The 15,911-nt window shown below is 35.6% G+C and overlaps 1 protein-coding gene across 1 annotated transcript; it reads left to right on the forward strand.

Annotated features, from left to right (window-relative positions):
• Nucleotides 1–1,393: 1,393 nt before the first annotated feature.
• LOC133326057 (uncharacterized) lies at nt 1,394–10,254 on the forward strand. The gene is made up of 2 exons (XM_061534732.1): nt 1,394–1,771; nt 10,099–10,254. Exons 1-2 carry the CDS (start codon nt 1,394–1,396, stop codon nt 10,252–10,254), a joined length of 534 nt encoding a protein of 177 aa, XP_061390716.1.
• Nucleotides 10,255–15,911: the final 5,657 nt, after the last annotated feature.

A 15,911-nucleotide genomic window follows, 5' to 3' on the forward strand; every position in this document is an offset into this window, starting at 1 on the left:
CTAGACTTAATTCAGTACACTATGCCGAATTTCGTGCAAATCGAAAGATATTTAGGGACTTTGGTGGACGATTTACCTTAAATCGGACGAAAATATATATGGGAGCTATATCTAAATCTGAACCGATTTTCACGAAACTTAGCACACATCATTCTAAGCTTAATTCAGTACGCTGTGCCAAATTTCGTTAAAATCGAAAGCTATTTAGGGACTTTGATGCACCATTTACCTTTAATCGGACGAAAATGTATATGGGCGCTATATCTAAATCTGAACCGATTTTTCCCAATTTCAATAGGGTTCGTCATTGGGCCAAATGAATGAGCTGTGCCAAATTTTATCAAATTAGAATAATAAATGCGACCTGTTCTTTGTTTACAATTTGCATGGACAGACAGATTGACGAACGGACGGACATGCATAAATCGGGTAGACGTTGAGAAAATATTTAAAAAAATCCACGCCTTGGGTTGACGTTGAGACAATATTTAAAAAAATCCACGCCTTGGGTTGACGTTGAGACAATATTTAAAAAAATGCAAGCCTTGGGTAGACGTTGAGAAAATATTTAAAAAAATCCACGTTTTGGGTAGACGTTGAAAAACTATTTAAAAAAAATCCACGTTTTGGGTAGGCGTTGAAAAACTATTTAAAAAATCCAAGCCTTGGGTAGACGTTGAGAAAATATTTAAAAAAATCCACGCCATGGGTAGACGTTGAGAAAATATTTAAAAAAAATCCACGCCTTGGGTAGACGTTGAGAAAATATTAAAAAAAATCGACGCCTTGTGTAGAAGTTGAAAAACATTTTTAAAAAATCCACGCCTTGGGTAGACGTTGAAAAACATTTTTAAAAAAATCCACGCCTTGGTTAGACGTTGAAAGCCATTTTTAAAAAATCCACACCTTTTAAAATCTAAAAAAAATACTTTTGTATTAAACATATTTACACTTTTGTATTAATACCCCACCCGCTACCTTCTTCTCTTTACAGACTATGTTGAACCTAATAACGAATCTCCAGCATTGCAATCTGGCTTTTATTCTAATTAAAGTGGCGAATCAAATTATTTATTTTCAGAACTTAAAATAGGCACACTTCACGGGCTAGTCACATAAAAAATCGTCGTAGCAACAACAAAAATATGATGAAAAATAATACACAAAAATTGCCAAGCAAATAGCGGGCTAAGAGCAATCAAATACAGACTAAACGCCGACGTTATCTCGAAACTTACTAAAAATAGCTAATGGTTTGGATCGGATGTATTCAGTTGTAGTTGTTGCTGCTGCTGCTGCCACTACTAATTACACATCCTTGTTTATTGTGCATCCATCAACACTCCGACAAATGTCTTATCACGGCAAATCGCAAACGCATTCCAATCGAAACATGCATCCGTCACGACATCCGCGTCGGCCCCATTGTTGTACAACAAAAATACCAAAGAGACAGCATCAGTTACAAATGCCCGCCTTTCAGATGTTACGCTTTCTGCTGTTGTTGGTGTGCTACAGCTGTCATCAATCACAGACTACAGCTGCTATTGAATATAGTGCTCAGCTGAGTCAATGCTATGACAAAGCATACGGATTTGGAGGATATCATCTGTTCAATGATTCTCTGGCACCGGGTAATCAATTGATATGGGATTCGGTTAATGGTACTGGGTTGCTAAGGAATGGTAGTGAAATTGTGAGGACATTGGCACAGCCGGAGGCAACAACGGCACCAGGATGGAAGTGTTGTTGTTGGAATGCAACAAATTCGGTAAGAAATGAAAAAATTATCAATATTCTTTAAAAAATCCACGCGTATAAATAGGTCTTAAAAATTTGTCTTTAAAAATCCATGCCTATAAATAGGTCTTGAAAATTTGTCTTTAAAAATCCATGCCTATAAATAGGCATTGATAAATCTCCTTTAAAAAATCCACGCCTATAAATAGGCATTGATAAATCTTCTTTAAAAAATCCATGCCTATAAATAGGCATTGATAAATCTTCTTTAAAAAATCCATGCCTATAAATATGTCTTGAAAATTTGTCTTTAAAAAATCCACGCCTATAAATAGGCATTGATAAATCTTCTTCAAAAAATCCACGCCTATAAATAGGCATTGATAAATCTTCTTTAAAAAATCCACGCCTATAAATAGGCATTGATAAATCTTCTTTAAAAAATCCACGCCTATAAATAGGCATTGATAAATATTCTTTAAAAAATCCCCGCCTATAAATATGCATTGATATAAATAGGCCTTGAAAATTTTTCTTTAAAAATCCACGCCTATAAATAGGCCTTGAAAAATTGTCTTTAAAAAATCCACGGCTATAAATAGGTCTTGAAAATGTTTCATTAAAAAATCCACGGCTATAAATAGGCCTTGAAAAATTGTCTTTTAAAAATCCACGCCTATAAATAGGCATTGAAAATATTCTTTAAAAAATTGAGGCCTTAAAATAGGCATTGATAAATCTTCTTTAAAAAATTCACGCCTATAAATAGGCATTGATGAATCTTCTTTAAAAAATCCACGCCTATAAATAGGCATTGATAAATATTCTTTAAAAAATCCACGCCTATAAATAGGCATTGATAAATCTTTTTTAAAAAATCCACGCCTATAAATAGGCATTGATAAATATTCTTTAAAAATTCCACTCCTATAAATAGGCATTGATAAATAATTATTATAAAATATACGCCTATAAATAGGCCTTGAAAATATTCTTTAAAAAATCCACGCCTATAAATAGGCCTTGAAAATATTCTGTAAAAAATCCACGGCTATAAATAGGTCTTGAAAATGTTTAATTAAAAAATCCAAGCCTATAAATAGACCCTGAGAAATATTCTTTAAAAAATCCACATCTATAAATTGTCCATGAAATATATTCGTTAAAAAATCCACGCCTATAGATAGGTCTTGAAAAATATTCGTTAAAAATCTACGCCTATAAATAGGCCTTGAAAATATTCTTTAAGAAATCCACGCCTAAAAACAGGCCTTGAAAATATTTTTTAAAAAATTCAGGCCTAAAAATAGGCTTTGAAAAATATTCTTAATATATATATATATATATATATATTATTTTTAATTTCACGCTTCTTTGGGTTCCTCAAATTCATGTTTTAATAAATTATCGCTTCTTTGGATCTTTAAAAAAGTATTATTTATGTTTGAAATCTCCACTTTTCTAATGGGTGCGTATACGTTGTGACAACACTCATACGCACCATATTTCCTGCCTTTTTATTCACATATTTAGCCTCCGTGCATTTTTCCGTAAAGTAAACGTTAACTTTTCTGGATGGTAGCATTTAAAAGGCATTCAATCTATTTTAGTTAACATACACACATCGTAAATGTTTTCTGACAGTCATCGTTATATTGCCGTAATTGGCAACTGTAGTAGTTGTAGTAATCGATTTCCGTTTACTCTCACTCGTTATATTGACTACATATGGTGTTTCATTTCCTCAACTTCAATAAAGTCGAAGAGTTGCAAAATCGCCACTTCTTTGGAACCTTCGAAAAAAAATATTCTTTTGTAAATTTCACGCTTATTTGGGTCCTTACATAATACTTTGGATCTTTAAAAAAGTTTATTTTATTTATGAAATGATTAAAATTTCCACTTTTCTATAGGGTGCGTATACATTGTGACAACACTCATACACACCATATTCCCATATTTCCTGCCATTTTATTCACCTATTTACCCTCCGTGCATTTCTTCCGTAAAGTAAACGTTAACTTTTCTGGATGGTAGCATTTAAAAGGCCTTCAATCTATTTTAGTTAGCATACATACATCGTAAATGTTTCCTGACAGTCGTCGTTATTTTGCCGTAATTGGCAACTGTAGTAGTTGTAGTAATCGATTTCCGTTTACCCTCACTCACTATGTTGGCCACATATGGTGCTTCATTTCCTCCATTTCAATAAAGCCGAGTAGTTGAAAAGTCAAAAGCTTTCAAGAAGGCATGAAATGTGTAATGGAATAATACGTAAACTAGTTACATGAATTGCATTACAACTTTTTTTTGCATTTTGTTTTGCAGAGACCGAAAGTATAAACCAGCTTGTGTTTGAGTGCATATAACAACAAAAATATGCAATTGTATTACTGAAGGAATTTCTACCTCTGCTTGATCTTCGTCTACCTCTAGTTGAATATGTTGCATTTTCAAATGAATACTTATCAACTATCTGGCCAATGAATATGAAACAAACAAACTTATTCTCTCTGATGCAATTATCCCTGCTAAGGGAAAAATATTCATTAATGTATACGCATAGATTTTAAAATTCATGCATGCAATTTTTTAAACTTTTTCGAATAAATTCCGACTATGTGCATGCAACATAATTCCTTTTGTTTCAAACTAGTTGCATAACTCGTGATTTTTCTACATGCTTCGGTGCAGATTTTTCCGAAATGCCCAACCGAACCCACATCCCAACATCATAAAATGCCAAGTCTAATTGAATTATCTACTGAACGTTGAATGTTGACAGCAGAAACAAAAAAATGTTCGAATAAATGTCATGTGATATAGTTTTTTTATTCGGGTTGTCATGGTGAACTGTTCCATGGGGAGGTAGGTATTTTTAATTAAAATTTTTAAAGAATTTAATAAATTAAACTTTTTAAAATACCCTATTTTTTTTAGAAAACTAAAAATAGATATGATTTAACATGAGGCTCATATGGTGCGTATACGTTATGACAGAAATTATACGCACCAGAATGTAGAGTAGAGAATTGAAAGAAGTAATATCGAATCTTAATCCCAATTGGCCCAATTCATACAAGAGATCCACAACAAGACATTGTACGAAAATTCTTGCTCGCTACGTGTATATCTTGCGGGTTCGAAATTGAATATAAATCTGTCTAACCAGCTTCTCTTCTCGGCACCCTCTCCCTTGTCTGCGTGCTTTTACGTAAAGGCTGAACCAATTATTTTCAGCTTCTCGATCAAACAATTTCTCAATTGCCTTCTCTAAATATTTGTCCGAAAGCATCATCTTCCATGCTGTACCAATTTCAAGCCTCATTCAGCTTCTTGATCAAACAATTTCCCAATTTACTTCTCGAAACATTTGTCCGAAAGCATTATCTATCATGCTGTATCAATTTCAAGCCTCATCATAGCGGTGATTTCCTTCTTCTGTTTGTTCCCACTACTGTAAACATGCTTAATTTTATTGGGCGAACCACAGTAAGACCTTCAATATCTTTAAGTATGTTCCCTTTTCCGTTCACCAGTTACATTTTGTTTTCACCATAATCTTCCTTCGATTGGTCGTCATCTCTGTTTCAGTATTTCTCCACCATCTAAATTTGGCTGATTATCCCGGTCCCATTTCTAGGATTTATAGGAATGATTTTCTTCAGATTCTCGGTCATACCATTCCCCAATTGGGTTCTCAAGATATTTGCCCGGCAGCATCATTTTTCAGGCTGTAGCATTTGAAAGCGTCCTCATTGTTTCGGTTTCTCACCACAGGCTTAATTTGATTGGACAACCCCTATCCTTTTTCCTGCCCGTAATCATCCTTCGGTTGGCCGTCATCTTTACTCTCAGTCTTTCTTTTAGTGGCCTTCCCAGATGGACCATCCGTAAATAACGGCCTTTGCTTACCGGTCCAATCATATTTATGTGCCCTACGGCAATGCGCGTATCCGCAAACTTCCTTCTCACGGCAATATACTAGTTCATCGACAGTTCTCTTCCCTTTCTGCATTGAAGTACATCATCCTTCATTTCTTTTTCGTTTCTCTCGTGTCTTATGCTCACCGGCTTCAATTTCCATGCTGGACCTTGTTCTCATTCTTGGCATCGGTGACCATTAGCTTGGTCTTTTTCCAGATTTAACTGCTGCCTGGGCTTTAATTTCGTGAACTGGATTTTTTAAGACCCTAAGCCCTATTCATTCTGGTCATTATTTACCTGCAACTATTGCAACTTTTTTCAATTTCAATTCTCGGAACGTATTATATTGTTTTTTTTTATGGCTAAGCAGATTATTGGTCTGCGGTAGCCTGCCCTATGTGGTGAAACTGCCATCTATTGTTGCATAGAATCAACGCCTCTTTGTATGTTTGCAGTGGTTGGTGTCCGTGCTTATGTAGTGTTGCAATTTTCCACAGGATGGTGCTATTTCGTGTCATCCTCATATCGACGCCTCCGAACCATAGTATGCTAAGTCTGAAAAGTGAGTTTTTCAGTAGGAGCTTTCAAAGTATGGAAGTTTCTTTAATCGTACGTGCCATGCTAAGTACATTTTTGCTTATAACTTTGGTTTGGATTGGCCGATGATTACCAAAATTTCAGTGAATGTAAATTAAGGACCGTAGTATCTAAAAACGTGGCGTCGATATTTTATACGAATTTTTCCTCCGGTTTGTAGTCTGACTATTGGTTTGTAGTAGCCTGTCCTGCCATCTATTGTTGTCTTGAAACAACGCCTCCTTGCATGTAGTGAAGTGGTTGGGGTTTTTGCTTATTTAGTGTTGCCATTTTCCAAAGGATGGCGCTATTTCGTGTCATCAACATATGTTGATGCCGAGGTTGGTTATTGGAATATCAGGTAGCTTCGTATGCATTTTATCTGGATCCCGCTCCAGAGTTCCTTTTTTCAAATATCCAAAAACCACGTTGAACAAATTTTTCCTCCGATTTGTAGTCTGGCTAATTGGTCTTGAATTTAACAAACTTTTCCTCCGGTTTGTAGTCTGGCTTATTGGTCTGAGGTAGCCTGTCTTAGATGGTGGAGCTATCATCTATTGTAGAAACAACGCCTCCTGGCATGTAGTGCAGTAATTGGTGTCCTTGCTTATGTAGTGCTGTAATTCTCTACAGGATCGCTCTACTATGTGTCATCCTAATATGTTGATGCCGAGGTTACTTATTGGAATATCAGGGAGCTTCGTATGCATTGTATTTGTAGCGGGATGTAAGTCCCTTTTTCAAATATTAAACCAGTAAGGAAAGTAGTAAAGTCGGACGGGGCCGACTATATGATACCCTTCACCACTATGGGTATATTAAACAGGACTATTAAGATGAAATTGGATGAAATAAAATATGTGATATTTATCTAAATGTGAATCTACCTAAATCTATCCATAAAGTATGTAAATCGACTTCAAACAAATATAAATAGGTCATCCGTTGGGCTATGTCTGTACTTCTACAAAACGCAACTACGTAATTCTATGCTCAATTTTGTAAGTTGTGCAAAATTTGATTTCAATCTGACTAACATGAGGAGTTTGATGCCCAATTTACTTGAAATCGGGCGAAAATATATATGGAAGCTCTATCAAAATATTAGGCGATTTCAAACAAACTTGTCACAGGTTAGGTTATACTAATTTCAGAAAGTTTTGTTCCTATCAGCCTATTGGTTCCTTGGTGCATCAATTACTTAAAATCAATCTATAATAAAAGGAAGCTCTATCTAAATCTGGACCGATTTTCACGAAACAAGACAGACATCACTCTAGGCTCAATTCAGTACGTTATGCCAAATTTCGTGCAAATCGAAGGATATATAGGGACTTTGGTGCACCATTTACCTAAAATCGGGCGAAACTATATATGGGAGCTATATCTAAATCAGGACAGATTTTCACGAAACTTGGCAGACATCATTCTAGGCTCAATTCAGTACGTTATGCCAAATGTCGTGCAAATCGAAAGATATATAGGGACTTTGGTGCATCATTTACATGAAATCGGACGAAACTATATATGGAAGCTATATCTAAATCTGGACCGATTTTCTCGGAACTTGGAAGACATCACTCTACGCTTAATTCAGAACGATTTCGTGCAAATCGAAAGATATATAGGGACTTTGGGGCACCATTTAAATGAAATCGGACGAAACTATATATGGGAGGTATATCTAAATCTGAACCGATTTTATCAAAACTTTGCAGACATCACTCTAGGCTCAATTCAGTACGTTATGCCAAATTTCGTGCAAATCGAAAGATATATAGGGACTTTGGGGCACCATTTAAATGAAATCGGACGAAACTATATATGGGAGGTATATCTAAATCTGAACCGATTTTATCAAAACTTGGCAGACATCATTCTAGGCTCAATTCAGTACGTTATGCCAAATTTCGTGCAAATCGAAAGATATATAGGGACTTTGGCGCACCATTTACATGAAATCGGACGAAAGTATATATGGGAGCTATATAGAAATCTGGACCGATTTTCTTGAAACTTGGCAGACATCACTCTAGGCTCACTTCAGTACGTTATGCCAAATTTCGTGCAAATCGAAGGATATATAGGGACTTTGGTGCACCATTTACCTAAAATCGGGAGAAACTATATATGGAAGCTATATCTAAATCACGACCGATTTTCACGAAACTTGGCAGACATCATTCTAGGCTCAATTCAGTACGTTATGCCAAATTTCGTGCAAATCGAAAGATATATAGGGACTTTGGGGCACCATTTACATGAAATCGGACGAAACTATATATGGGAGCTATATCTAAATCTGAACCGATTTTCTCGAAACTTGGCAGACATCACTCTAGGCTTAATTCATTACGTTATGCCAAATTTCGTGCAAATCGAAAGATATATAGGGACTTTGGGGCACAATTTACATGAAATCGGACGAAACTATATATGGGAGCTATATCTAAATCTGAACCGATTTTCTCGAAACTTGGCAGACATCACTCTAGGCTTAATTCATTACGTTATGCCAAATTTCGTGCAAATCGAATGATATATAGGGACTTTGGTGCACCATTTACATGAAATCGGACGAAACTATATATGGGAGCTATATCTAAATCTGGACCGATTTTCACGAAACTTGGCAGACATCATTCTAGACCTAAATGATTAGGCTGTACCAAGTTTCGTGCAAATCGAAAGATATATAGGGACCGTTTACATTAAATCGGTTAAATATATATATGGGAGCTATATCTAAATCTGAACCGATTTTTCCCAATTTCAATAGGGTTCGTCCTTGGGCCAAATAAGTGACTTGTGCCAAATTTCATCCAATTCGGATCATAAATGCGACCTGTACTTTGTTTACAATTTAACATGGACAGACAGACGGACAGACGGACAGACGGACAGACGGACGGACGGACGGACGGACATGCATAAATCGACTCAGAAAGTGATTCTATGCATATTCTCAAAAGGAACCATGGGTCTATCTCGATTATTTTTGCCTGTTACAAACATATGCACAAAGACATAATACCCTGTACCACAGTGTGGTGAAGGGTATAAAAAACACGTTGAACAAATTTTTCCTCCGGTTTGTAGTCTGCCTGATTAGTCTGCGGTAGCCTGCCCTAGATGGTGGTGCTGTCATCTATTGTTGCCTATAAACAACGCCTCCTTGCGTGTCGTACATTGGTTGGTGTCCTTGCTTATTAAGTGTTGCTATCATCCACAGGATGGCTGTATTTCGTACATGTTTCGTGTTATCCTCATATTTTGATGACGAGGTTGAATGTTGAAATATCTGGAAGCTTCGGTTGCATTCGCATATCTGGAGCAGAGTGATAGCCTCTTTTTTACAAATATTAAAAAAAAAACACAATGAACGAATTTTTTCCTTCGGTTTGTAGCCTGGCTATACACTGTACTATGCCACCTCTATGATAATAGAACAGTTGTTTAGTTTTAGGGCAATATGTGTTTTTTTGAAAATCGTTACCATTCATAGTTTTTACAACGAATATGTATTTTTGTTAAAAATTCAAAAAATATGTGAGTAATGGAATTGAATTTCAAATATTGACATTTCAATCAAATACCTTTTTTTGTATGCAACAAGTAGACATATAGTTCATTCTCAGCTCATACATGGAAGTTGTAACATAAACATGATATTGATTTCAATATCAGCCCGAAGCGGATTCCCTGCTACGTAATAAGTTTCCTGTCTGCTTTTTTTTCATGATCCATGTTTCCTTTTGCACTTAACATAGGGACTACTTAACATTACACTGAAGGAGTATTTAAAAGTTCATTGTTTTTTCTTTTCATTAATTTTTTGCTCTCTTCCACATACAGGATGAAGTTGAGTGCCGTTGCGAAGGAGAAGCTCTATCCCGAGTACCACAGACATTAACTGTACCATTGCAAAGGCTAACAATTGCCTCGGCTGGGTTGCCACGTCTACGAAATACAGCTTTAAAGGTTTACAATGCATCACTGTCGGATATGTAAGTTTTGTTTTTGTGCAGCCTGTTTCTGTTGTTGGTTTTGGCTTTTGTTTTTGATACCCATATTATCAATATGTTGTTTTGCTTTTAATTTTTTCCCTTTCGTTCCCATGACAGTGTACTGACAGATCTGAAATATCTGGAAACAATACAGGATGGTGCCTTTGCAAATTTAAGACACTTGAGGACAATGTAAGTTGACGAAAAGTGCAAACAATTTAAAAAAAAAATGTTGATTGAAATTTATAAAAATTTTATTTTTTTATTGTGTTTTTCCTTTCAGTTATATATCACATGCACCGAAATTAGAGTATTTATCTAAGGATGTTTTTCAAGGTATCTCGGATACCATTAAAGTCATGTAAGTTACAAGTATTTAATTCCGTAATTTTTTATCTCCCAATTTTTATTCATGGGAATTATGAAAACAATATATATATATATATATATATATATATATTTGTTATCCTGTTTATATATTGATGTCATAATCAGACTTGCAGGCTTTTAAAATATTTTAATGGAGAAGAAAAAAACCTGTTATAAAATATACATTTATTTATAGCTGCGTATACGTTATGACAGCAGTTATACGCACCCCAGCACAAAACAAAAATTAAATGCATGGATTTATTTTATTTATGCTATAAATAGAATTAACTGCAAAACAAAAACTGCTATACTCACATATTTGCATTAACGGACTAGTATCAGAAAAAATATAGTGGACTTAATACTAATTTAATAAAGTAAAGCCTAACAGGGATACAACAAACACGGGTTGTGAGAAAAAATCCTTGAAATGATTTAAAAAAATTAAAAGTGTGAAAAAACGTGTTAAGTTCGGACTGATCTGTTTATATCCGCCACTATAAGCTAAACATTTTAAATATCTAAAATCGATCGATACTTTTAAATGGGATTTGTGCCATGGTTAATTTCATACGAAAGACACTCAAATTACATGGACTTATAAAGAAAATGATCTGTAAAGAAGTCCTTTACCCATAATGCTTCCGGAATGACAAATTTCAGGCACGTCATAATGCTAAAATATAGTTAATTTGATTGAAAAATGAGAGAAATTTAATATGAGAGGTATAGCAAAGCTCGACAGGTACGACAAATGTTAGATGGACATTGGAAGTGTTGCTCGTAGCGAACATGGTTTTCAGATAATACATATCTGATCTGGAGCGATCAGGAAAACCGACAAGAATTAAGTATTTGGTCCATCTTTCGATCTTTTCCAAAAAGAAAAGGGGTCTTCATTGCAAAATGTTGTTAAGTTTGGTCCATAACTGTGGCCTGTATCGTATTTACAAAAGATAATGGACAGACGGACGGACACACATGTCTAGATCGAACTTAAAGGTGGGTCTTGGACCAATATTTGGCGGCTTTACAAACTGTTGGAGCTGCACAAAGCCATAATATCCTGACAATGTCAATTTACAGAAGACCACAGGTCTTCGATAAGAACAGGTGCAGCTCTTTCTTAATAACACCTCCATCTCTTCTATAAGAAGATATTTAGGTCTTCATAAGAAAAGGATCTTAGGTCTTCTATAAGAAGACCTCCGGGTCTTTGATAAGAAGGCCTTCAGGTCTTTGATAATAAGAGCTACAGGTCTGCTATAAGAAGAGCAACATGTACGATAAGAAGAGCTCCATCTTCTCTTATAAGAAGAGCTTGGATTTTATAAGGAGGCTACATCAAAAAGTGGCCCCGTATCGACAATTTTCCGTCAAAATGTTTTTCACATTCCGAGAAAACCAAAAATGGGATGGTACCAATATATAGAGACTATATCGATATATCCAATTTCCAATACTAAATTTCAATCAATTTCCTAAATATTGCGAGCTCTAATATAATAGCACGGGTAGTATCAGCGTCTTGTAAAGTGTGAGTTTGGTCTGGCGGGAGGTGGCCATGTTTCTAAACTGCTTACTTAGACCATAGTAGCATCTATTGGCCATCACAATCCTTCTCAGAATTTCAAAACTGATGTCATTCGTTTTATTTATGGCGGTACCAAGGTATATAAAATCTTTAACTACCTCGAAGCTGTAGTTCTCAAGTTCCACAGTTGGTCCGAGTCTACTGGACGTCTTGCGCGTTGGTACCATCAGCTTGGTCTTCTCGCCTTTTACTGCCTGCATAGCCGTATTAATTTTGCAGGAATGCCGAACGCAGACATGGCTTTAAACACCTCTGAACGGATAGGGCTGTTGAATGCGGCTTTATAGTCGACAAATAGGTGGTATGTGTCGATGTGTTTTTCGTGGGTTTTTTCCAGGATTTGGCGCAGAGTGAAAATCTGGTCAATGGTGGATTTACCAGGTCTGAAGCCGCATTGGTATGGTCCAATGATGTCATTGACCATTGGCTTCACTCGTTCACACAGCACACTGGATATCACTTTATATGCGATGGGAAGGAGACTTATTCCTCTATAGTTGGCACATATCGTATTGTCTCCTTTTTTGTGCACGGGACACAGGATACTGAGGTTCCAATCATTGGACATGCATGCTCCTAACCAGCATCTGGCCACCAGTCTTGAATAGTCTGGCTGGTAACCCATTAACATTCAGTACGCTATGCCAAAATTCGTGCAAATGAAAAGATTTCGAAGGACTTTGGTACACCATTTACCTAAAATCGGGCGAAACTTTATATGGGAGCTATATCTAAATCTGAACCGATTGAAACTTAGAACACATCATTCTAGACTCAGTACGCTGTGCCAAATTTCGTGCAAATCGAAAGATATATAGGGACTTTGGTACACCATTTACCTTAAATCGGACGAAGATATATATGGAAGCTATATCTAAATCTGAACCGATTTTCACGAAACTTGACACACATCATTCTAGACATTACGCTGTACCAAATTTCGTACCCTATTTACCTTAAATTGGATGAAAATATATATGGGAGCTATATATAAATGTGAACCGATTTTTCCCAATTTTAATAGGGTTCGTCCTTGGGCCAAGCAAATGAGCTGTGCCACATTTCATCCAATTCGGACATGTACTTTGCATAAATCGACTCAGAAAGTGATTCTATGCATATTCTCAAAACGAACCATGGGTCTACCTCTTTTCCTTTTGCCTGCACAAAGACATAATACACACTGTGGTGAAGGATATAAAAATTTCAGGATGTTTCGGATCATAGGTGGGGTCTGTGGAGGTACTAGCAGGCCAAAAAGTTATTGGTCCAGGATCGATATTTATAGCACATAATACTACTCACACAAAATAGTGTTGTAGTTTAAATCGCACACACATTTTTCTCCACATTTCGCTGACTAACTTAATTAGAATGTGTGTATGTGTGTGTGAGTGTGTGTCAGTGACAACCACTACTAAAAACTAGTTGACAACAAATGTAAACACTTATAATTTAAACACTTTTACAACTACTAAACCTTTTGTTTACAAGTTCAACAACAAACCAACCACTGAGAGCCAATATACGGCAGAATTTGGTCAAAACAAAAAACTAAACCATTAAACAACCAATTAATTTCAAGGACTAGAAAACATCCGGCTAGTTATGGAAAAAATCGATAATTACCATAAATTGAAATTTAAAACCATGTTAGGTGCGGTCAGCAATTTTGAAATTTAATATTGAACATTTGACCTATTACACGCTGTATTATATCATTACAAAAACAACATCATGGAAGCATGATTGATATGTGAATGATGATAGGAGTGATTCATCAAAAGGACTAAGAGTCCGGACAAGTAATTATTGTTAGCGGAAGTAATGACTGGTATAATATCCTTACATACTAAGCGTGTGCAGAGGGTTTGGGGGGTTATCATTTATTAAGAATGGATAGATGGCGTCTTAAGGATGACAAGTGGTTTTCTTAATAATGAAGGATATACGCACAAGGATAAGGTCAATGACCTTTTGTCAAACACTTTTTATGTAGGAGTACATTTGAAGGATGTTATTAGTACATACAGAGTAAAAATTGATTTAATTTGTTATTCTTTTAGAGAGGCCTCACTTGTTAGTTAGAACATCGGACCTCCAATATTATGAAAATTTAAAGGATTCATTTATCCTTTTCAATTTTTAGTAAAAATACTCAATGTTTGATTTGAAATTTTAAACTACTAATTTTAATGGTCCAATAAAGTATGAAAGAAAAATAATCTCATAGAAATTTTTGATAGTCGGTTTAGTTTCAGATACAGTCTCATAGGCAACATTATGTGACGAATCATGAATCTATGCGTATGGACCAGAAACAATACAACAATGTGTATTCAATGAATGCCGAACCACTTGACGTAGGCTGCTAAAATTTTGCATACATGTTTTTAATGTCAAAGCAAACATAGAAATCCAAAATGGGGTCACTGGGTCAAAGTTTGGATATAGCTCCCATATAACCGTATCTCCCGATTTAAGGTATTTTTTGACTATTAGACACATTTTACGACCAAATTGGCTGTAATTTGGCACAGAGTGTTCTCTTTGGGTGCAAAATGTCCACTCAAAAACTTATGTATGTAGGTCCACGTTTACTGGTAGCCATACAAAGGTACCCCTATTTTGAGTATTTACCCAAAAATTGGGTACAAACTCATTAACTGGCGAACCATAGGCGGTCAAAATTTGGCTCAGATGGTTTTTATATCAATACAAATACTGGTATGGGAAATGGAGTCCCTGGGTCCAAGTTTTGGTGTAGCCCTCATATAATGGTACCAGTAATTTGGTATGTTGGGTTCGCATTGAATAACAAATATCCGTAACAAAAAATATTGACCCAAGTTTCAGGGTACCCTACACCACACTGTGGTACAGAATATTCTATTCTATGTGCATATGTGTGTAACAGGCAAAAGGAAACGAGATAGACACATGGTTCCTTTTGAGAATATGCATAGAATCACTTTTTGAGTCGATTTATGCATGTCCGTCTGTCCACCTGTTTGTCCATGTTAAATTGTAAACAAAGTACAGGTCGTATTTATTATTCAATTTTTTGGCCCAAGGACGAACCCTATTGAAATTGGCAAAAATTAGTTCAGATTTAGATATAATTTAGATTTAATAGAAATGGTGCACCAAAGTTTCTAAAAATCTTTCGATTTGCACGAAATTTGGCATAGTGTACTGAATTGAGTCTGAATTTAGATATAGCTCCCTCATATATTGGTTTGGAAAAAGAAGTCCATTATTATCCATAGACACATGGTTCCTTTTGAGAATATGCATAAAATCACTTTTTAAGTCGATTTATGCATGTCCGTCCGTCTCTCTGTCCATGTTAAATTGTAAACAAAGTACAGGTCGCATTTTTGATTCCAATTGAATGAAACTTGGCACAGATAATTTATTTGGCCCAAGGACGAACCCTATTGAAATTGGGAAAATCGGTTCAGATATATATTTTCGTCCGATTTAAGGTAAATGGTGGACCAAAGTCACCTATATATCCTTCGATTTGCACGAAATTTGGCATAGCGTACAGAATTAAGTCTAAAAAGATGTGTGTTCAATTTCGTGAAAGTCGGTTCAGATTTAGATATAGCTATATTTTTGTCCGATTTTAGGTAAATGATATCCTTATATATCTTTCGATTTGCACGAAATTTGGCATAGCTTACTAAACT

This window comes from Musca vetustissima, unplaced genomic scaffold (genome assembly GCF_032173495.1).
Source record: "Musca vetustissima isolate MV318-11 ecotype Yass unplaced genomic scaffold, APGP_CSIRO_Mvet_v1 utg13550, whole genome shotgun sequence".
NCBI classification, from domain to species: domain Eukaryota; kingdom Metazoa; phylum Arthropoda; class Insecta; order Diptera; family Muscidae; genus Musca; species Musca vetustissima.